This window comes from Juglans microcarpa x Juglans regia, chromosome 6S (assembly GCF_004785595.1).
Source record: "Juglans microcarpa x Juglans regia isolate MS1-56 chromosome 6S, Jm3101_v1.0, whole genome shotgun sequence".
Taxonomy (NCBI): Eukaryota; Viridiplantae; Streptophyta; class Magnoliopsida; order Fagales; family Juglandaceae; genus Juglans; species Juglans microcarpa x Juglans regia.
The window spans coordinates 19,800,060-19,821,170 of record NC_054605.1 but is presented as its reverse complement, the minus strand read 5'-3'; the positions used below and the strand labels follow the sequence as shown (position 1 = coordinate 19,821,170).

Sequence of the window (21,111 nt, the reverse complement as noted above, 5' to 3'; positions counted from 1 at the left end):
CATTATTCTTGAATTATTACTGTTTTGACATTTGTAAACTTTTAGTTATTTATTATATTTTATATAAAAATTTTAAAAAATTATAATAATTAAATAAGATGAGTTAAGATCAATTTTAAATCCAAAACCTAATAAATTTTAGAAAAAACAAAGACATTACTGTATAAGAGTTTGCAAACGTAGACGTATATCTTATTAAAAATTAAAGAAAATTACAATTAATAAGCCTTTGTATCATAATCATTTCATCATATTATTTAAAAGAATAATGTATAATAGACTTGTTAACATCATTTTTTTAAAATAAATTTAAGGATAATAGAAAAATAAGGTTTCTTTCCCATATTTAGATATTATAAATTGCACCAATATCATTTTAAATTTAATCTTCAATTTGAAAAAATAAAAGTTTTACAATTTGATTGATGATATTAAATCATGTTAGGTGTAAAATTGTTTTTTGCATAAAATTATTGTCTAGACCAAACATTTTTCTAAAGTAAAAAGGATAAAAACCTGAAATAAATTCTATACCATTTATTTTTTATTATTTGAATTTTTATTTAGAACATTAAAACATTCAATAAGTATTGTAGAAACTCAAGTTCAACCTCGTTTGTTTTCAGAAAACATCCTATCTTATCTCATCTAATCATTACAACTTTTCTAACTTCCAATACAAAATAAAATAAACAATTTAACTTTTTCAAATCCCAAAACAAAAATAATATTAAAAAATATATTCTAACATGTTAAGCTTATGAAATAGAAAGAAAATAGAGCACAACAGAATGACATAATTCCTCATTGTATTCAATATTGTTGTCTGTATGTGTGTATATATACATTGTAAAAGGAATAAAAAATGGTTATGGTAACCGTAGACAATAACAAACTTATTGTCTACGGTTTTACAAAGAATGCACACAATGTGTTTGTAATAATGCATAGTCCATATGTATCTAAGGCACATCAAAGCCTTCTATTCTAATATGCCCCCTTGAATTTAAGGGTGTGTCAACAATATTGAGACTTGACTTGAAGCGAGAGAATTTATAAGCTACAAGAGGCTTTGTAAGTACATCAGCAACTTGGTCTTGTGAGCTTATAAAAGAAACTCTCAAAGTCTTGGCAACTACTCTATCTCTTACAAAATGGTAGTCAATATCCATGTGTTTTGTCCTAGAATGGTACACAGGATTTGCTGAAGATAAGTGGTCCCTAGGTTATCACACCATAAAATAGGGGCTTGAGATAGAGGAATATTGAGCTCACTCATAAGAGTTTGTAGCCATATGAGTTCTGCGGCTGAGGAGGCAATGGATTTGTATTCAGCCTCAGTCAATGACCTGGCCACAGTGGACTGCTTTTTGGAACTCCAGGAGATCAGATGTTTTCCCAAGAAAATGCAATATCTGCCAGTAGAGCGACGATCATCCGGACAGCCTCCCCAATTGGCATCAGAGTAAGCTTGAAGAGTAAAACCAGATTGAGAGGCAAAAAACAGGCCATGATTGATGGTAGATTTTAAATATCTCAAGATTCTCTTAACGGCACTCCAATGGGGAAGTTTTGGTGCATGTAAAAACTGACAAACTTTGTTAACTGAGAAGGAAATGTCAAGACGAGTGATAGATAAATATTGTAATCCCCCAACAATACTCCGATAGAGTGTGACATCCTCAAAATCAGGAGCATCATGCTTAGACAATTTTAAGGAGGCAGCCATAGGAGAGGACATTGGCTTGGCTTGAAGCATGTTGCTTCGAGTCAGAAGACTGTTTAGATATTTCCGTTGAGACAACATAATACCATCCTTAAAATAGTCAACTTCAATGCCAAGAAAAAAAGAAAGTCTACCAAGATTTTTAACAGGAAATGCACGATCGAGATCATCAATCAAGCAAGTAACAGCAGATGATTTTGAGGAAGTGATGACAATATCATCCACATATATTAACAAATAAATCTGAGTATCAAGATGTGAAAGAATGAAAAGTGATGGGTCAGCCTTAGAAACAACAAAACCATAGTCAAGAAGCCATGTACTTAGCTGGGCGAACCAAGCTCGTGGAGCTTGTTTAAGACCGTAAATCGCTTTCTGAAACTTGCAAACGTGACGAGGTCGGGTTGGATCAACAAAGTCCTGGGGTTGTTGCATATAAACATCATCAGACAATATGCCATGTAAGAAGGCATTTTGAATATCAATTTGATGCATAGCCCATCGTTTGGAGACAGCAATAGACAACACTAGCCGAATGGTAGTTGGCTTTACTACTGGACTGAAAGTGTCCTGAAAATCAATTCCAGGCTGTTGGTGATACATTTTTGCTACCAATCGAGCTTTTCTTCTTTCAAATGATCCATATACATGAGTCTTGGTGCGATACACCCATCGGGAATCTAAGATGTTTTGATGAGAGGCAGGAGGAATTAATATCCATGTTGAGTTTTGAAGAAGAGCATCATACTTGGCCTGCATAGCTTGTTTCCACTCTGAGAATTGAGAAGCATGAGTGAAGCTTGAAGGATCATCTGGAACCTGCGCAGAGATGGTGAGACAAAATCGAGTGGGGTAGGCAACAGTTCCATCGGTAAAATGGCGAGGACGGGATGAGTTTGTGTGAGCTCTAATAATTATAGGAGAACGTGGTGGGACTAAGATGGGAGAAGTAGATGGAGATGATGAAGCATGAATGGATGAAGATCAGGTTGAATCAGGCGATAGTGTTGAAGCTGGAGCTGAAATTGGTAAAGTGCGATTTGAGGAGAGTGGGGTTGAGGATGGAGGATTCTGGGCCTAGAATAGATGGGCCGGACAATGGGTCTGATTGCAAGATGGGTAGAATTGCTGTGGTAGGAACAGAAGGAATTTAAGATGAAGTGGGTTGCGGGCGTGAGAAAGGAAAGGATCGCTCGTTGAAAACAACATCACAAGAAATGTAGAGTTTATGAGTCTGAAAGTCCATACACTTGTATCCTTTATGAGTCGGGCTGTAACCAAGAAATACGCAGGATTTGGACCGAAAATCGATTTTGTGAGAATTGTAAGGTCTTAAATTTGGCCAGCACTCACAACCAAAAACTTTGAGAAATTTATAGTCAGGTTCAGATTTATAAACCATAGAATAGGGAGATTTATTTTTTAGAGTGGGTGTTGGTAACAAATTAATAAGATAAACTACGGTTTCAAAGGCTTCGGCCCAATATTTAGAAGGAAGAGAGGAATGAGCTAGAAGGGCAAGCCCAGTTTCAACAATGTGACGGTGTTTGTGTTCCACAAGCTCATTTTGTTGATGGGTGTGAGGACATGTGAGACGATGAGTAATTCCAAGTTGTTTGCATATAGAGGTGAGAGGTTTAAATTCACCACCTCCATCAGTTTGTAAGTTAATTAACTTGGAATTAAATAATCGTTCAATGAATAGACGAAATGAGAAGAAAATGTGATGCACATCTGATTTTAATTTCATCGGAAAAATCCAAGTGAAACGAGTATAGTAATCAACAAACGAAACATAGTATTTATAGCCATTGTGAGAGACATAGTGGGTCGGGCCCCATACATCAGCGCACATTAACTCTAAAGGCTTAGTACAATGAGCCGTTTTTGATTGAAATGCAAGCTGATGACATTTTGCAAGTGGACACTCTGAGCAAAAAAAGATTGAATCTGTTGGATACTAAGGCAAACATTTGGAGTGCAACACTCGAGAGACTAAAGCAAGAGAGAAATGCCCAAGCCTTCGATGCCACTGATCAACCGAAGTCCGTTCACCAAGATGGGCAGATGGAGAACGCAGAGAAGGTGAAGTGGTAGGAAAAACATAAAGACCATCACGGGTAGGCCCGGTGAGGAGGATTTTTCTATATCTCCGTGTCCTTCACAGAAAAATGAGTTGCATGAAATTCAAAGTAACAATTATTGTCAATGCATAATTGTAGAATGGAAACAAGATTTTTGGTAATAGAGGGAACATGAAGAAGATTTCGAAGAAGGAATGAAGATGAGTTGAAATTGAAGGTGGAGTTATCGAAATTATCGATAGAGATGCCAGCACCATCACCCACTCTAATGGTCTCATTTCCTGCATAGGGCTTAGATGACAAGTTCAAGTTAGACAAATCATGAGTAAGATGATGAGTGGCAGCGGAATCGGAATACCAAACCGATTCAGATGAAGGAGTCTGTGCTGTGTAGTTTGCTGAGAAGGTCTTCGGCACTTCATATTGGTAAGAGTGATTGAAACGCTGGCGGCACTGGAGCGCAACATGCCCAGGCTTTTGACAAACTTGGCATATCGGGCACTGAGAGTTGTACTGATTATATTGCTATGTTTGATGCTGTGGAGAGAAATATTGTAGTGACTGAGTGCGTCCGCCACGATTGTTGGAGAAATGAAGTCCTCGTCCACGTCCTTGACGACCTCCTCGAAAGGAACCGCGACCACGTTGGTCACGCGAAGCTGAGCTGAAATGAGCAGAAGGCTCAATAGAAGGAAGAGAAGAACGATTATTGTGGGAAAGACGAGTTTCATGGATAAGCAGCAATTGATAGAGTTCAAAAAATGAAATGGGGTCTCTGCGTGTGGTAATAGAGGTCACAAATGACTCATAAGTGGAGCCAAGATCGTTGAGAAGATAAGTAATTATCTCCTTCTCGGATAGAGATGTGCCAGAGGAGACAAGAGAATCAGCTAATTGGTGCACATTGCCAAAATAATCTGAAATAAATTGGTCACCACGAGAGAGATTTGTGAGTTGAAAACACACTTGAAACTCTTTAGCTTGAGATTGAAAAGAAAACATGGAAGAGATGGAGGTCCCTAACTGATGTGAGGTAGTAGAGGAAAGTACATGGTTTAAGATAGATTCAGAGAGGGATGAGAAGAGAATACTTAACACAAGTTGATCTGTCTTATGCCAAGTATGAAAGTCTTGGTTTGATTTTGGGAGTTCAGCCAATGAGCTAGGGAGAAATTCTGGAGGTGGAAGAGAAGATCCATCAACAAAAGAGAAGAGGTCCTGACCTCGGAGATATGCAGGTGTTTGAACTTTCCAGAAGAGGTAATTATCAGAAGTTAATTTGGTGGTGACAATGTGAGAGAAAGACGAAGTAATGGTAGGATTTGGAAGAGGAGGTGTAGGAGGGGGAGGGAGAGGGGGAGGAGAAGGATGAGGGACGTCAGCCATGGATCCTGGACGATTAGTCACTGGCTCTCTGATACCATGTTAAGCTTACGGAATAGAAAGAAAACAGAGCACAACAGAATAACAGAATTCCTCATTGTATTCAATATTGTTGTCTGTATGTGTGTATATATACATTGTAAAAGGAATAAAAAATGGTTATGGTAACCATAGACAATAACAAACTTATTGTCTACGGTTTTACAAAGAATGCACACAATGTGTTTGTAACAATACATAGCCCATACGTATCTAAGGCATATCAAAGCCTTATATTCTAATATAACAATATTTTATTTAACTTTTTAACTTTAATCTTAACTCATCTCATCTCGTCTCCAAAAACAAACAGGCTGAATCAGAGGGAATATTATTTAAAACAATCGAATTTGGAAAGGAGATACATCATGCTCACTTTGATTTACACTTCATAAAGCCTGAAAATCTAAGATGGACAACGTGAATCATAATGTGTTACAAAACTTGCACGTTTCGGCTCTCAAACAATAATTTAATTTGAGAGGCATTGAATAGTTAAATGGAGGCTGTATAATCGTAAAATATTTGTAAAGGCTCGTGCAAATTTTATTCCCAAAAAATGCTTAAACACCACTTTTTTAATGGAAAAGTATTCTTGACTCCTTTTATTATTAATGACTTTCTTTTATTAATAACTCAAAATTATTTTTAAAAAAGAAAAATATTACAGTTATAAAGAATTTTATAAAAATAAATTCATAAACTGACGTGATTTGATATAATACATTAAATTTATTTTATAATAAATATAGTTTTAAAATCTAACGAATCATATTAAATCATGTCAGTTTGTGAATTTATTTTTATGTGATTATCTTTGTGACCAAAGTATTTATTTTTTAAAAATAACTGATTCTTTTTGTAGTTAAAATATTTATCTTCTATGTCTTATTATATTTTTTCTATTTTAGAGATTTTAATAGTATAAGAATGGAAATTAAACATGATAATATCTTGGAAATCAAAAGATAATATTTTTCTCTTTTATTGATTATAAAGGATAAGTAGAGAGAGAAATAAAAATTATTGTACTATAACCTAAGGTAGAACTGATATTAAGCATCTGAATCCACCTACAGTGACTTTGCTTTCTCTGATATAAAAATTTACCTTTTTTTTGTTTAAAAAAAAAAAAAAAGCTTAAAATGTATAGAGAAAGTAAAAAGACACGATTTAAAAGGGGTAAAAATAAGAGAGAGAGAGAGAGAGAGAGAGGAGCGAGCTACACTGGAATGGAGTTGAAGCTCCTAAGTTCCAATAGCTAAAACGAAAGGAACAAAACCCAGTTGCTAGTTTGCTACTGCTTGCAGCCTAAGCAGAGATGTCGAAGTAATTGATCTCTTCGATTTCTGAGCCCAAAACCTACTGATCTCTCTCCTATCTATTAAGCCTTGGATTTATTTTTATTTTATTTTTTGTGAGACCCATGAGAAATTCCCATCTCTTTCTCGTTTTCATAGCACTCGTTGTTTCTTGTACACTCCAATTTCAAGCTCATGCTGCTCCTGCAGGTAATCATGGTCTCACTACTCTCTCTCTCTCAAACAATTTTGGGTTATATGGATCTGTTTGCTTTGTGGGTAGGCTCATTTTGTTTTTCGATTTTCTTATTTCACTTTTATTTTTTGATGAATTTTCTCTCTGTTGCTTCACTTGTGTCGTGCTCTGAATAATCTTTGTACCCAGGGCCATTGATCAAACACTTGTCATCTATTCTCAAATGGACCAGGGCATCCTCGAAAATACCCCAATCAGGTTATTTAAATATGTTTTTTTAACTTATTATTCGAAATATTATGATTTACTTGCTAGTGTTTATGCACTTGTTATTTATTTATTAATTTTTATGTGCATGTATATATATAATTAATCACATTCCACATACATCCTGTGATATTTGGTATGCAGATGGGAATGCTCTTCAATTTGAGAATGGGTACTTGGTCGAGACTGTCGTGGAAGGAAATGATATTGGAGTGGTTCCTTACAGAATTCGTGTCTCTGAGGATGGCGAACTTTTTGCTGTTGATGAAGTTAATAGCAACATTGTTAGGATCACTCCGCCATTGTCTCAATGTATGATTATTCTTGTCCTCTTGCTTTCTAGAACTTCAATAATTTACTCTCTTTGAAATTTGTCCGTTTCAAGATTAAATTAATTATGTAAGCCTGTTTGCTTATGGCAATAACTATCGTGTTCAAGATGGTGTGATTTTTATTTGTGGAGCAGCGTGTGAATTAGTCTTAATGTTACAGGCTGATTGCCATGATCTAATCTTCATATTCTGACTTTTATGATCCTTATTTGTTTATTTTTCCCTGAACCTTTTATTGTTGCAGATAGTAGGGGAAGGTTGGTTGCCGGGTCTTTTCAGGGTCATACAGGGCATGTGGATGGAAAACCCAGTGATGCTCGTTTTAATCATCCCAAAGGCATAACCATGGATGATAAAGGCAACGTGTATGTTGCCGATACCTTGAACCTTGCCATCAGGAAGATTGGGGATGCTGGTATATTCAATTCATGTTACTCTGATAATTACATCTAGGAGCTAGGTTATAAATGTGCATGTTGGTGTTTGATGGAACTTTGACAGATTCCTAGGTTTAGATTTTATAGGTTAGCGGTGAAGTAGAATATAAAGCAATCGGAGCATGTTACATGAGTCTGGGGTTTACTTGGTAAAAATACATGTTGCATTTGAATGGTCTCTGCAGTTCCTTGTCATTAAAAAAACAAAGAATATAAAGTGATACACCTATATAGTGGAAAAGAATATTAAGTTTTTTATTGTATTGGGATATTTTTATCCTTTCTAAAGCTGAAAACGTTGATCACAAATTATTCTTGAGGAATAGTGGGTGCTATATTAGAAAGCGATTGCTGAGGTTGAAAATTCTTTGTAGGTGTGACAACCATTGCTGGAGGGAAATCAAATGTTGCAGGGTACAGAGATGGCCCAAGCGAGGATGCCAAATTCTCAAATGATTTTGATGTGGTATATGTTCGGCCTACCTGCTCCTTGTTAGTCATTGATAGAGGAAATGCCGCTCTTCGGCAGATCTCTCTCAATCAGGAAGATTGTGATTATCAGTACAGTTCAATTTCTGCTACAGGTTTGGATCCCTAATCGTGCATTTTATCCTGGGGGCATCATGTGGTTGGTGTGCTTACTGCTAACTCAGCTGTAGGAAGCCCTTCTTTCATGCTGGTTGTAACTGTTTTCACCTGGTGGCTTCAGGAATAAAACCACAAGTGACATGTTCACACTGTTAAATTCAAAAACTTGGTTAATCTCAATGTATTTTGTTGCTGAATAATTTTTTTGGTAAGTAAATAACCGTCTTTAAAAAGCGCAAAAGGTATTTTGTACCTGGATTTAAATTGGACTTCTGAACATGAACCAATATTTGAACTCTGTACGACTCAACTAGATGCATGTACAAGTACAAATAAGGGGCTTATTTAGAATCATCGACGTAAATTGTAATATCACACTGTCCTACGTTCTGCTTTCTATGTTTGGTCAAGATGCAAGCCCCTCATTGTGTTTCTTCAAGGGATACAACGTATTTTGATTAAATATTGTACACATTTCTTCTTCATCATAATTGAGGCTTTGGTTGCATTGCCACATAGTGACTAAGTTATTTCGGATCTTGGGCAGATGTGCTTATGGTTGTTGGAGCTGTCTTGGTAGGATATGCTACATGTATGCTTCAGCAAGGTTTTGGATCTTCTTTCTTGTCGAGGATGGTAAATCTCTTACAATCAATTTTTTATGCCTTCAGACTAATAAAAACATATCATTGAATTCCTCAATAATATAAAGAGAACTCTCTCTTAAAATTTAAGGTGCTTGTCAAAAAATAGTTTTAAGCGAACTTCCTACCAAGACATTGCAAGATGACTATTTTATAAGTTTATTAGTTTTGATTTACAATGGCTCTCCGATTCTCTCTTTTGTGTGCAAGTAGATTAACAAAGACCACTTAAGATTCTTCACTTCAATTCTATTTCTGTTGTCTTAACAGTCTTGATTTTTTCTGTGTTGGTCTTGGAAGCTCCAAGATCATTTTTTTTTCCGTTAAAAATTAGATACTCACTTATGCCTACTTGCTCGTTGGCTTAACCTAATGTATTTCTGATGCTGCAGCAACCTTCAGACAGTGAATTTAAGGATCATTCAAACAAAGGAAAACCCACTCCCATTGTGGAGAGCATAAAAGAAGAACCTGGATGGCCATCTTTTGGACGGCTCATCCTTGATCTGTCCAAGCTTGCAGTCGAAGCATTGGCCAGTATACCCCTTTACTTTATACCCTCTCGTTTCAGACCAGATGGCCCTAGAAATGGCCTTACTCCCTTTAAAGACTCTCTCCGGATGCCTGAAGATGAAGTTGAACCCACATTGGTTCAGAGGCAGACCACTCCTGCTCCTCTTTCTGAAAATCGGCAGGCCCATACTCCTAATAGAAGTGACAAATACTCCGAAATGAAGCCCCCAAAGATCAAATCAAACAGTTTTAAGGATCCCTCATTGTCAAGTAAGCACCGGTCTTCAAAACGACAAGAGTATGCAGAATTCTATGGACCGGGTGAGGTTCCTCCTTATAGCAAGTCTAAGAGCCAGAAAGAACGAACAAGGCATCGACAACGAGATAAAAGTGGAGAAACGGTTTATGAAGCAGTGGGGTCAGAGCCAAGGCCCTCCGAGATGAAGGCAGCGCATTATGATAATCATAAGTTTGACCATTATAATATCAGGAGCAAGTATGGTTCAGATGATTCCTTCCGATATTAATCAAACGGTATTTTGCCGTCTTTTCAAAGTTAGCTTAGTTTCCTGCCCCTTCTATATGGAGCAACATGTTTCCTTCTGATCGAATATGTAACTGAATCAATACTGTAAGTCTGTAACCAAGGATATGTGTTTGAGAGATCAATTGCAAATGAGGTTGAGTTCAGAGAAAATATTTGGCAGGGTGCTACCATACATGTTGGGACCAGGATTACATGACTGTTGTCTGTATCGGAATCAAATAGGTAGTTGCCTCTCTGATAGAAGCCTAGAAGTAGAGAGCCTTGTTTAGAAAACCTGGAAAGTTTAACATGTGTGTGTTCTCTATTTTTTTTTCCCCACTTCCTGAAGTTTGTGTTGTGAAAAAAACTAAGTATTAGTACTGGAACCAGTTGAGTTGATGCTCTTCAAAATATGCTAGTATCTTGAGCAACAAACTTGTTTTGATGGTGGATTACCAGTAAGACGTGGAGCCTATTAATCAAGGGTGGTGCTATCTACACATTTTTTAACACCTATTTGCGGTTGTTTGGGAAGTTAGCTAGTCTCATTTCAAAATTTCTCATAATTTTCTTTCTAAATATCACTCAAATACAAAATATTTTTTAATTTCAAATCCTTAACTTTTTTATACAATCATTACAATTTTTTTAAACTTTTAAACAAAATACAAAAAATAATGTAACTTTTTTGAATTTTCAAAAAAAAAAAATTAAAATTATGTTCAAATAATAATTTAATTTTATAATAATTTTATTTAACTTTTTTTTTCCTCTCATTTGTCAAAACTTAATAAAATATTTTAACTTAAAACATTTTACTGTTATTCACAAAATTCTCGTCTCGTCTCGCCAGCTAAACATCTAAGTTCATGTAACTGTGCACATCTTCATCCATGAAAATTACATTGTGCAATATAACATACCTTTCAATGCAAATATCTCGCATCTCCTTCATCCATGAAAGTAAATTAAGTAATTATGCCCATATGAACTGCCTTCAATCCAAATGCAGTATCTGTATGCCATGAAATTGTGCATGTAATAAACGAAACTTTTAAGACACTTGAATATAAATGGAATCTCTTATAATTATTATACTTCGTAAAATTTAATTTTTCGCGGTAAATGAAATTAGTTATATTTGTAACAGATGTTATTCATTATCATTTAATCATCATGATGTAATGTAAATGATTTTAAAAAATATTTATTATTTATTAATCATTTAATACATAATAAAAATAGATAATTATTAAAAAGAAGATTAAGAGTTTTTAGGATAAATTAATATTATTATTTATTAACTATTTAACACAATTTCGAAGATGTTACTTGGAAAAAGAAAGAAAAAAAGAAATAATTACCTCCTCCACCAACATGAACATAGACAGCCAACCACCACAACCATGTTTATTATTAAGCAACCATTAACTGATAAAACGAAACTCTACATCAACAGCACGAGCTTCTCCGCGTCCCTTTTGACTTTTGCGTCTCAATGAAGCTTCTTATGCTTCTCTGAGCTCATCCTTTCAATCTCTCTCTCTCGCTCTCTCTCGAAGCAGCAGCGATTTCTTGTGGAATCAGAAGCGGAATGGGATGTGTTGGATCTTCGCAGACCAAAGCCGACGGTGAGGTTACTCTATCATCTCTCTCTCTCTCTGATTTGTTTGTTTCGAAGAGTTTTACCTTCTGTTCGGTTGCTGAGAAAACCTGCGGGGAAAAAATTTAGAGCAGGAGTTTAAGTATAATCCGTTTGCAAGTCATAATAAATGAACGAATAATAGGCTGGAAGCGCTATGTCAAAATGGTTATTTTATGGTAGGCGGAGTCCAGCGAGAATTTAAGATTTCAGAATATCAGTTTTGAAAGTTTTTTGTTGTTTCTCAGCGAGCACTCCGTGCATTACTTTGTTTCCTCATTCTTTTTCCAATTGATTTTAATTTAATGTTCATTCATTTCTATGCTTATTTATTTCCTGAGAACTGTTTGTCTCTCTACATTCTTTGCGTTTTTCGCTACTTCTTTGCTTGTAGATTGAGTGGCTGATTGTGAATCCAAATCATCGGGTTGAGAATTGAGTTTCTGGAACTAAAATTTCCCAAGTCAAATTTTGAAGTAACGTCCTGAATTCTACAAATTTTCCAGTGAGTTAAAGGATTAGTAACTAACTGCACTAACTTTTTTTACTGTTCTAAAACCTCCTGGCAACGCGCACCTCTTCAACAAGCGGTCCTGCCCGTTAACTATGCCTTAGAACCTATAATAGAAATATATATATATATATATATATATATATATATTTATATACACACATATGAACTTCAACCCTATTTACCAACACCAATTAGATTACTGATGGACTTTACCTTATTCACAAAACGTCAAGCCTAAAATTTTGTGTCCATAATTCTAATGTCCTGAATAATTGAATTTCATTTACTTACAACGTATGTCCTTCAATCCCATATCACAAGATCATATGATTACAGCTTGTTTCAAAGTTTTTGGAAGTGCTGGTGCCTGCATGAAGGTGGCTGTGTCATTTTTACTAAAGGTACATAAGCTAGCATTGCTTTTTTATAAGGGAGCTGGTGAACATTTTTGTGTGCATAATTGTTTCTTGAATTTGTCATTCTCCATTTAGACACGTGCAGCAAGTCCAGTTGGCCTAGTAACCATCACTTATTTAAAAATCCCAGTTGATTGTAGCGCTCCAAGTGTTTTTTTTTTTGTAACTAGTTTCAACCATGCGTGGTAATGATGGGCGCTATCAGATTGACAATCTCGATTCAAATGCTGATATTTAAAATTAAATCGTGATGCTGTCTGATATTCTAATGTGAAACAGGGACTGTGAAAAAGATCCGGAAGCCAAAACCTTGGAAGCATCCACAGCCAATAACAAAGACTCAGCTCGTGCAGTTGAGAGATGAGTTTTGGGACACTGCTCCTCACTATGGTGGCCGGAAAGGTAGTGTTGCTTCAGATTATATAAAGACTTTGTTGGAAAGCTTTTGTAATTATCTAAGGTTAGCTTGCCTAGTATAACAGAGTTGACAAATCAGAATGAAGAAGTCTAAGACGGATAATCTCTTGTTCAATATACGATTAACCTTTTTCATGTTTAGATGACTTTCATATATTTATCTATATGTATTATCATAGCTTGTAAAAGATTATTAACATAGCTTATTATCTTTGTTGCAAAGCCATGGAGAAAAGCCTCAAGTATTTATTGAATTTTCCATCATCGGATTTTTGCTTGACAATTTTCTCCTGGGCTTTACGATGAAAACCCCTATTAATTTGTTAGTAAAGCCATTACAAGGTTATGGAAAAGGTCAAATTGACAGTGGGTTAAAGGGCATGATGGCATATGCTCTGATAGAAGCACCAACTTGTATAGAGAAGTGGCATCAGATGCTTTTATAGCCGACTCCAAATGCGTTTTTTGATAAGTATGGTAAACTTTACTCAAAGTGCAAAGGGGCACAACCCAAATACACCAGAAGTATATGATAGCGAACACCCAACTATAGGGATGAAGAAAAGGATGGCTCCAAACACTATAGGATTTGTTATGATGAGGGTCTTTTTTTTCCTCTTTGTTCCTTTTTTGATTTAGAGATTATAACCATATCCATATTCTTGATGGGACAAGAAGGTGCAGTCATGAACTTCAGAACTTGATACAAGCCTCACAGAAAACTTATGGGATAATCCTCCAATATTCATGTAGCAATTGGCACTTCACATCAACAGCAATCAATTTTTTTTATACTTAATTACACTACACAATAACATTGTTGTTTTGATTGATAAGAAAATATCTTTCCAACGTATTGTTTATCGTAAGTCCTTTATCTTTTGGCTATCAATTACAAGCATCTTTGTGAGAAGATTATGAACTTTCAAGTTCTCCAAACTATGGTTATTTTTCTTTGATATTGTATAACCATGGAGTTAGAGTAGTAATCTAGTCTTTTGTCAAGTTCCTATGATTTTCTGCCGACCTTGTACGGGATCATAAATATCTTACTTAGACATGCTTCTAATGTTTCACATGCACAACGGAAATGTAATCTTCATTTTCCTGGGCACTAGAGATTTGGGATGCACTTCGAGCTGCTGCTGAAGCTGACTTAACCCTTTCGCAAGCGATCGTGGAAAGTGCAGGGGTCATAGTTCAAAGTGCCGATTTGACAATTTGCTATGATGAAAGAGGTACTTAATCCATGTTACTTCCCTTGTTTATAATTACTTCACCCTGATAGATATCCGCTTGGGCCATGTGGGGAAAATAAAGTTAAAAAAATTAAAAAAAAAAAAAAAAAATACTTGAACCATATAGTAACTTTGGGCAGAATGATCGGTACCTTTTTCTGATGTGATACGTTCTGACTTTCACGCTGAAAAGCAAATTCTATGATGTTTTTGTCATGTTAATGTTCACTTTATCCTTCGATTCTATTTTTTCTGAAGCTTTTCTATCCCTGCCTTACAAAACTTATTGCAGGTGCAAAATATGAACTACCCAAATATGTGTTGAGTGAGCCGACCAACTTGATCCAAGACGGTTAATACCGTTGAGGATACACTGCACCATTTGTGCGGAGATTGAGTGTAAATCATGTGTATCATTCCGTCATCCTCTTTCACAAAGTAAACTTTTATGAATTTCTATTTGCATATTCGCTTTGGACTCTTAGCTAGCTCTCAGTTTCTGCGGGTAATTGAGTGAGAATGCAACATCCATTTGGATTTTATCCTCAAACTACGGGTTTTCGCGTCATTCTTGTGAATGAAAATTCTTTGGGTCAATGTGTGGTTGTATTGATCGCTTTACCCCATCCACAATTTGGAACCATTCTCTGGGTAATAACAATCATGCTGGCTAGTAAATATAATCTTGATTAGAAAAAGCAATACCCAGTCAACTGGGTTCCAACTAATCTGCATAACTGCAAACTATGGAAGAATGAATAAACCCTTTATCCCACTTGTCTGATGTTAGATTGATATTTTCTCGTCATTCTAAAGAACGATTCGTCTAGAACTGCACAAAATGTATAGAACTGCGCAAAATGCCAGTTGTGGTAGAAAGATATCTTCCCAGCACTCTAAAATCAAGTCATGCTAAATTCGTTGATTCATATCGCTAAGAGATCGACCACCAAGATGCCATTCCCAGAGCCAAATATCAAGCAAAACCGTGACGCCATCTTCTTTTAGTTTTTCTTAATTTGAAGGGTAGATTAGACCCATCAAACATAATCCTAGACTCATCAAGCAAATACATGGATTCCCCCTCGAGCAAAGATTAAGGTAATTACTAATATAGCAACATCTTCCCCCAAACCTCTTTAAAACCTCCTACTGAACGAAACCTTATAGTTACATCAAGACTGGCATCTGAAGAACCATCAATTAAACATCTCTGTATTCACAGTGGTACTTCGCTCAAGTTTTTTTGTACGTCTCACACCCTCTTGAAGAATGAAAGAATGTTGCCTTGCTTAGGATCTTTCAAGTTCCCTGCTTTCTTGTTTCCTGCTTTGCCTGCTGGATTGGAAGGGGCAGCATTTCCCATTGCTGGTGACTTTTTCGTTGCAGGAAGCCTAAATCATAATTCATAAACCCAATATTCAGAGCCTAGCCATAGACAGAGAGAGCTATCTTTCAGCTACAGAATAGTATCTTAATGAAGAATCCAGCACTCACAACCATAATAATTTGTCTGTGATAGACAATCAACCTTAGGGTGGTATAATTGACACCCCAATGCCTCAATTACTTGTACTCACATTATCAATACAATTGCCCGAAGGCCGCGGAACTGAAACAAATTGAGCCAAATGTTGGGTCATTTGACATTTATAGATAGAAAACCATACAAACAACTTGCAGTTCTGGGGCCAATGGCCGAATGGCACTAGCCCCTGATCCTTTAGAACCATGGGGCCATGGGGTCCAAGGTTGGTGTTAAAACCCAACTACTAGGGTGGTTGTCCCTTAAAATTTGCCTAGCCGAAAAAAAAAAAAAAAAAAAAAAAAAAAAAAACACAAAGAAAGAAAGAAACTTTTTTTTTGATAAGTAATAAGATATTTTATTTATCAAAAAGTAGGCATAGCCCAGGTACACAGGAAGTAAGAAAGAAAGAAAGAAACTTGCAGTTCTGAGGAATAGTATTTCTAGCAAAACATAACTAGCAGAGATGAAGCATATAGTTAACCTGCTAATAGTATTGTCAGATGTAGAGTTGTCACGTTTCTTTGTTGTGCCACTGTCAGATTTCTTTGCTCCTGTCTCTTCACCCTCCCAGATTACTTCAGTTACTGGAGCAAGAAAATGCAGATATTATTATAATTATAGCAATAAAAGGTGTAAAAGAGAAACTATGACTAACCGAATTGGGTGAAGATGCCTTCTGGTTTAACAGGGCATTAATGGAAGTGAATGCAGAAGACAACTTTTTTTTTTTTAATCTCCTCTCTTTCCCAGAAAAAAAAAAAAGGCTTATCAGAAGTACAACATTAGCAAACCTAATAGAACAAGCTTCAATTAACTTATTAAAAGTGAAAAACTAATCTTCAATATGGAACGATCATTTAAAAAAAAAAAAAAAAAGCTCTAGTGCGAGCCAAATTGAATGGGAGTGCTTTACCAATATGGATTACCTAGTGGGAACACACAATAATTTACTTACTTCAGATAGCAGCTATGGCATAAAAAGGTATCTGGAATTTATTGAACTGATTAGGATTAGGTTTAGCTAGTGAATTTCCAAAGGTAAAATAATTACTACCATGCAACATTATATAACATACACAGGTCTCCTTAGAAACTGAGGATCTAATCATCTGTATACCTTCTCTTCCTCGCTCATCAATCTGTGTCTTCAACACTTTTCTCCTTTTAGGGGAATTTGGAACAGCAAGTGTTGGTGTATTCTTCCTGTTTATGTCACTTTCTGGAATACCACTTTGTACTCTCTCTTTAGAGGAAGTCCCAGCTTCTGTGGCCTTGTTGATAACTAGAGAATTCTCTCTCAGCGGTTGGTTAGATTCCTTGTTGGTAGCTATCCCTTCCTTGACCACTGGTTTATCTTCTATTTCCTTGTCAAAGTTCAAATTGGATTTTTCTGAAGCCAAAATTTTGGTACTTTGTTTCTGATCTAGAGATGATCGAACTTTTGGAATATCTGGTGATGCTAAATTGACTGCATCTTCATTTTCTTCATCTTCATCTGAGAAATCAAATACAACCCTCCTTTTTCTAATTCCTTCGGCATTGGAGGCTCTCTTAAAATTGACATCTTGGCCATCATCATCACTGCTGACAATCTCTACAGCTTCATCAGCACATATTTGAGCCTCAGCACTAGTGACTGAAACATAACAAGAAGAACCAATAATTAATAGACCGAGCTAAGAAAATATGGTTGTAGAACAGAAGTTTGTGTCATAAATTTTAACCAAGAAAAGATCCATCATGACAAATTTCTCCGTTATAGTCAAATAAACAATCAAATTGTTAGTTTGGGCTAAGGCCGCTGTTTTAGAGGGGGTCAATTTTAATGACTTTTATTCTTCTTTTTCTTGCTTGTGGCTGTAATTAGGTATTTCTCTCTTGTATACTACCTATGTACTTGGGCTTTGCCTATTTATGAGGATCAATAGGATCAATAAATTTTCTTACTTATAAAACAAAAATCAAAATTGTAACAGCATAGGATAATTAAATGGAAACAAACCAGTTGGATTTGGAATAACTGGAATAACACTATTATCATCTGCAAGGCCACAAGGCTTTGACTTTGCAGATGCCCGACCCCAAAAATTTGCCAATGAACCTCCAGCATCAGAAGGGTTTTTCCCATTCTGGACATTCTTTTTTCCAGCAGGCAAGGGAGGGACTTTCTCTTTATCTGCAGAAATTTTGGTATCCTGACCATGAACTCCTGTGCCCTTGCTTTCACTTTTGACATCTTTTACCACACCAGGAGACTGCAGACCAACTTTTTGGCTAGATTGCTGTACTTTATTTTGCTCTGATCGTGGAGCCATGGTGTTTTTATACACAATACCACTTTTGCATTGCCCTAGGCCTCCAGCAGTTTTGGGCAGTTGATTTGCATTGCTAACAGGAATCTCATCCACATTCCGCTTGACAAATGAATTAAAGATCCCACAGAACCTGAAGAAGCATTGCAGTAAGCATCAAGAAAGAACTATTAAACATTTAACTCATGTTTGTGTCCATGTAAATGGAAAGACTACGATTACTACTCACTTAAAAGAATGGCCAATATTGCTTTTTATCAACTCTTTCTTTCAATTATTTTGAACATAAATGCTCAATTAACAAGGCCAAAACAACTCATGAAGTATGTATACAGTAATAAAAGCAAAAGAGAATCCTGATTATGACTTATCATGTGTGATTGCCTTTGCTCTGATGGTTTGGGCTGGTCTTCATTGCATATTTAATCAAAATTACAATTTGGTGCACCATGTGCAAGGATGCTTTCAGCAGTCTCTCTTGTGTAAAAAGGGAATGGAAGAATTCTGCCAACCTGCCTAGAGGTTTAATAGCTATGGCAACTATATAATCTGAAATAGTGGCAAAATAGACTAGATAAAACTAGAAAGGCCACTGGCACCATAAAACATGGCAAACAAAGGTGATGGACTTAGCTTAAATCATAAAAATACACTAACCTGTTGTCTCTCAAGCAATTGTCAGTCGAGAAGTGCTGCTTAAAAAGCTCTTCAGCTTGTACAAATTCAGCATTCCAAAGCGCAGCTGGATCTTTTGGAATGCAAGCTTGCACACTATAAACCTGAATTGAGCAATTTCCATCAAAATCTTGTTTGGCTTCTGCATAAAAACAGAAGAAACGGATCCCACATTAGTGTCTCTTTCTTTAAGTTGCCAACAGACCCTTATTTAATAATAAATCAGATAAATAATTTCTATAGTTTTACTCACTGCAAGGGTGCTTTAAAATGTTCTTTTGGATTAAATCTCAAAAGCGTTTTAAAAAGGGGGGAGACGTGAGTTGAAACAGTGAGAACAAAATCAAGTCCACAGATTCACAGAACAAATGCTTTTAAAAAAAGCAAAAAAAGAAAAGAAAAGAAAGGAAAAGGGATTGGTTTATCAGTATATGTTAGCAAGAAAGTTTTTTCTGAGTCGCATTTCCTTTCTTGGAAAATTTTTTACTCCCTGCCCCCTCCAATCTCTATCCTACACAATGCATTACAAAATTTCGTTGCAAGAAACATTGAATAAAATCTCACCTGCAAGTTTAGGGCCAGAAACAAGCCTTATATGGTAATTTGAAGAATCTTTCTTCAACCAGCCAGACAAAGTATACACTACTTCCAACCCACTTTTATGTTTTTCAACAAACTCCTGAAGCAACCTATGTATACAAGCAATCAACTAATTGAAAAACAAAAAACTATGCAAGCTCTAGCAGAAAGTCCATAAACGGATATTTGGTGAGGCCAGTTCTTACCTCTTTGCAGAATTTGATGACACTAAATAATTGCGGCTCAGCCACTTGTAGGAAACCTGAAAAAGAATTTCATATAGTAAAGTAGTTACCATAGCGTATCCTATAACAAACTCAGAAAAATTCTTCAGCTAACAGGCTGCTGATGGCAACTTCCTAAAGTAGACTACAACAAGGATATGGTCGCGTGAAGTTGCAAGTAATAAGAAGACCAGTACAATAAGGATGAGAAAGCAGAAAACGATGGTCTCTGTTACATTAATTTGAGGTAAATGTTGTTGGTAGGCATAGAAGTCTCAGTTCTGATCACCATATTACCAATGGTTATTAGTCCCGTTAATCTGAGGCCAGAACTAATAACACAGCCTGAGATACTAACGAGCTTGGGATTAAGCTGAAGCTCAAGGTGGACTATCAACCTCTTTTATAGCTCCGAGTCCGCGTTCCTTCCTAACCCTAATTCATGTAATCTTTTTGCCTTTCTTGTCTTTCTAAAACTGGTGAATTCAACACACTCTCAAAAAGAACTAGGCAGTGCAAACAAAAAAAAAAAAAAGGATTAACAAACACTAGGGTAATTGAAGAAAGATATCGGAAATTAGAAGCGTGAAATTGATGATGGGCTGGGCTAAGATTACGTTGAATCGAGAGAAAGAGAGAGGTTTGTTACCACTTGAAGTTGAACGGAGACGAGGGATTCGATCTCTTCCAGCATTCCTAGGGTTTCGTGTTGTGCCATACTTCTTTCTCTCCTGTCCGATCGGAGAAAATATAATTTGGGTACTGATTTTGCGATGCCAAATCTTTTAAGGGCACTCATTTTCCCGCCATCTCTCCCTGCGTTTTTTGGGAGACTGATGAAAACCGGAACGACGATCACTCCACGTGGCAGTTGATGGACACTTGTATGCCGTACGCGTGGAACCGTCCAACCCTTTTCTTTGTTTTTGTCATTTCTTGTATAATAATTTTTAATATTATAATACTGTAAAAATAATCATTAAAAAACGAATAATTAAATTAATTATAAAGTATATAAATATCACGTAATTATTTAAAATAAAATAAAATTTATTATTAAAAAATTAATTTTTTTATATTAATCTCATGTTTTGTTATTTTTTTAAAACGATCACATAAAAGTTATATAATTAACAATTATAAATATCTTTTCTTTTTTAAAAAAACTGATAGATAACGCTTATCGTGACCACGTAAGCACAGAGAAAAATCTGGAATAAAAAGGAAAACGAAATATATACCGGCTTGCAAATAAAAAATTCTTCTTTAAATTGAAGGAACAAATGTTCGAAGATCAATCCATTGAGCCCAAGTCGTGAGCCCAACCCAGTTAGTTGTGAGTGAAATTCAAACGATCAATCTCTTGCACAAGCTCCGCCTTAATCAATTCAATAGCTCAGCCTACTTTATTTAAAATAATAAAAAAAAGTAGAGTTTATTATTAAAATTTTTTTTTATGTAAATCTTAGATTTAATCACTTTTTTTTTAAAATAGAGTATGCAGAACTTGCACACTCTAAGACTGTAAAT

The 21,111-nt window shown here is 35.8% G+C and overlaps 3 protein-coding genes across 5 annotated transcripts; 2 read left to right on the top strand and 1 right to left on the bottom strand.

Annotated features, from left to right (window-relative positions):
* Positions 1-6,360: 6,360 nt before the first annotated feature.
* Positions 6,361-10,422, top strand: LOC121236760. 2 transcript variants are annotated; one of them, XM_041133204.1, is made up of 7 exons: positions 6,361-6,743; positions 6,919-6,987; positions 7,141-7,308; positions 7,573-7,743; positions 8,140-8,349; positions 8,901-8,989; positions 9,390-10,422. In XM_041133204.1, the coding sequence occupies exons 1-7, from the start codon at positions 6,659-6,661 to the stop codon at positions 10,035-10,037; spliced, it is 1,440 nt and encodes a 479-aa protein (XP_040989138.1). In that variant the 5' UTR covers positions 6,361-6,658; the 3' UTR covers positions 10,038-10,422. The 2 variants fall into 2 exon arrangements, with proteins under 2 accessions (XP_040989138.1, XP_040989137.1); XM_041133203.1 differs by having other exon boundaries at positions 6,413-6,812.
* A 1,028-nt stretch (positions 10,423-11,450) lies between these two features.
* LOC121236767 (ubiquitin domain-containing protein 1-like) lies at positions 11,451-14,860 on the top strand. 2 transcript variants are annotated; one of them, XM_041133216.1, is made up of 5 exons: positions 11,451-11,667; positions 12,529-12,593; positions 12,888-13,010; positions 14,144-14,263; positions 14,556-14,860. In XM_041133216.1, exons 1-5 carry the CDS (start codon positions 11,636-11,638, stop codon positions 14,618-14,620), a joined length of 405 nt encoding a protein of 134 aa, XP_040989150.1. In that variant the 5' UTR covers positions 11,451-11,635; the 3' UTR covers positions 14,621-14,860. The 2 variants fall into 2 exon arrangements, with proteins under 2 accessions (XP_040989150.1, XP_040989151.1); XM_041133217.1 differs by lacking the exon at positions 12,529-12,593 and having other exon boundaries at positions 11,460-11,667.
* Positions 14,861-15,241: 381 nt separating this feature from the next.
* LOC121236759 lies at positions 15,242-20,405 on the bottom strand. The gene is made up of 8 exons (XM_041133202.1): positions 20,231-20,405; positions 19,564-19,619; positions 19,343-19,467; positions 18,761-18,920; positions 17,794-18,236; positions 16,909-17,427; positions 16,273-16,375; positions 15,242-15,657 (listed from the first exon to the last, which is right to left on the bottom strand). Exons 1-8 carry the CDS (start codon positions 20,378-20,380, stop codon positions 15,519-15,521), a joined length of 1,695 nt encoding a protein of 564 aa, XP_040989136.1. The 5' UTR covers positions 20,381-20,405; the 3' UTR covers positions 15,242-15,518.
* Positions 20,406-21,111: the final 706 nt, after the last annotated feature.

Coding starts and splice junctions, on each gene's coding strand:
- LOC121236767 (XM_041133216.1), top strand. CDS start 11,636: ATGTGTTGGATCTTCGCAGACCAAAGCCGACG. Junction 13,011..14,143: donor TCACTATGGTGGCCGGAAAG/GTAGTGTTGCTT, acceptor CCTGGGCACTAG/AGATTTGGGATGCACTTCGA. Junction 14,264..14,555: donor AATTTGCTATGATGAAAGAG/GTACTTAATCCA, acceptor AACTTATTGCAG/GTGCAAAATATGAACTACCC.
- LOC121236760 (XM_041133203.1), top strand. CDS start 6,659: ATGAGAAATTCCCATCTCTTTCTCGTTTTCATAGCACTCGTTGTTTCT. Junction 7,744..8,139: donor CAGGAAGATTGGGGATGCTG/GTATATTCAATT, acceptor AATTCTTTGTAG/GTGTGACAACCATTGCTGGA. Junction 8,990..9,389: donor CTTCTTTCTTGTCGAGGATG/GTAAATCTCTTA, acceptor CTGATGCTGCAG/CAACCTTCAGACAGTGAATT.
- LOC121236759 (XM_041133202.1), bottom strand. CDS start 20,380: ATGAGTGCCCTTAAAAGATTTGGCATCGCAAAATCAGTACCCAAATTA. Junction 19,620..20,230: donor TCTCCGTTCAACTTCAAGTG/GTAACAAACCTC, acceptor ATTCTTTTTCAG/GTTTCCTACAAGTGGCTGAG. Junction 18,237..18,760: donor AATTGCTTGAGAGACAACAG/GTTAGTGTATTT, acceptor ATGCTTCTTCAG/GTTCTGTGGGATCTTTAATT.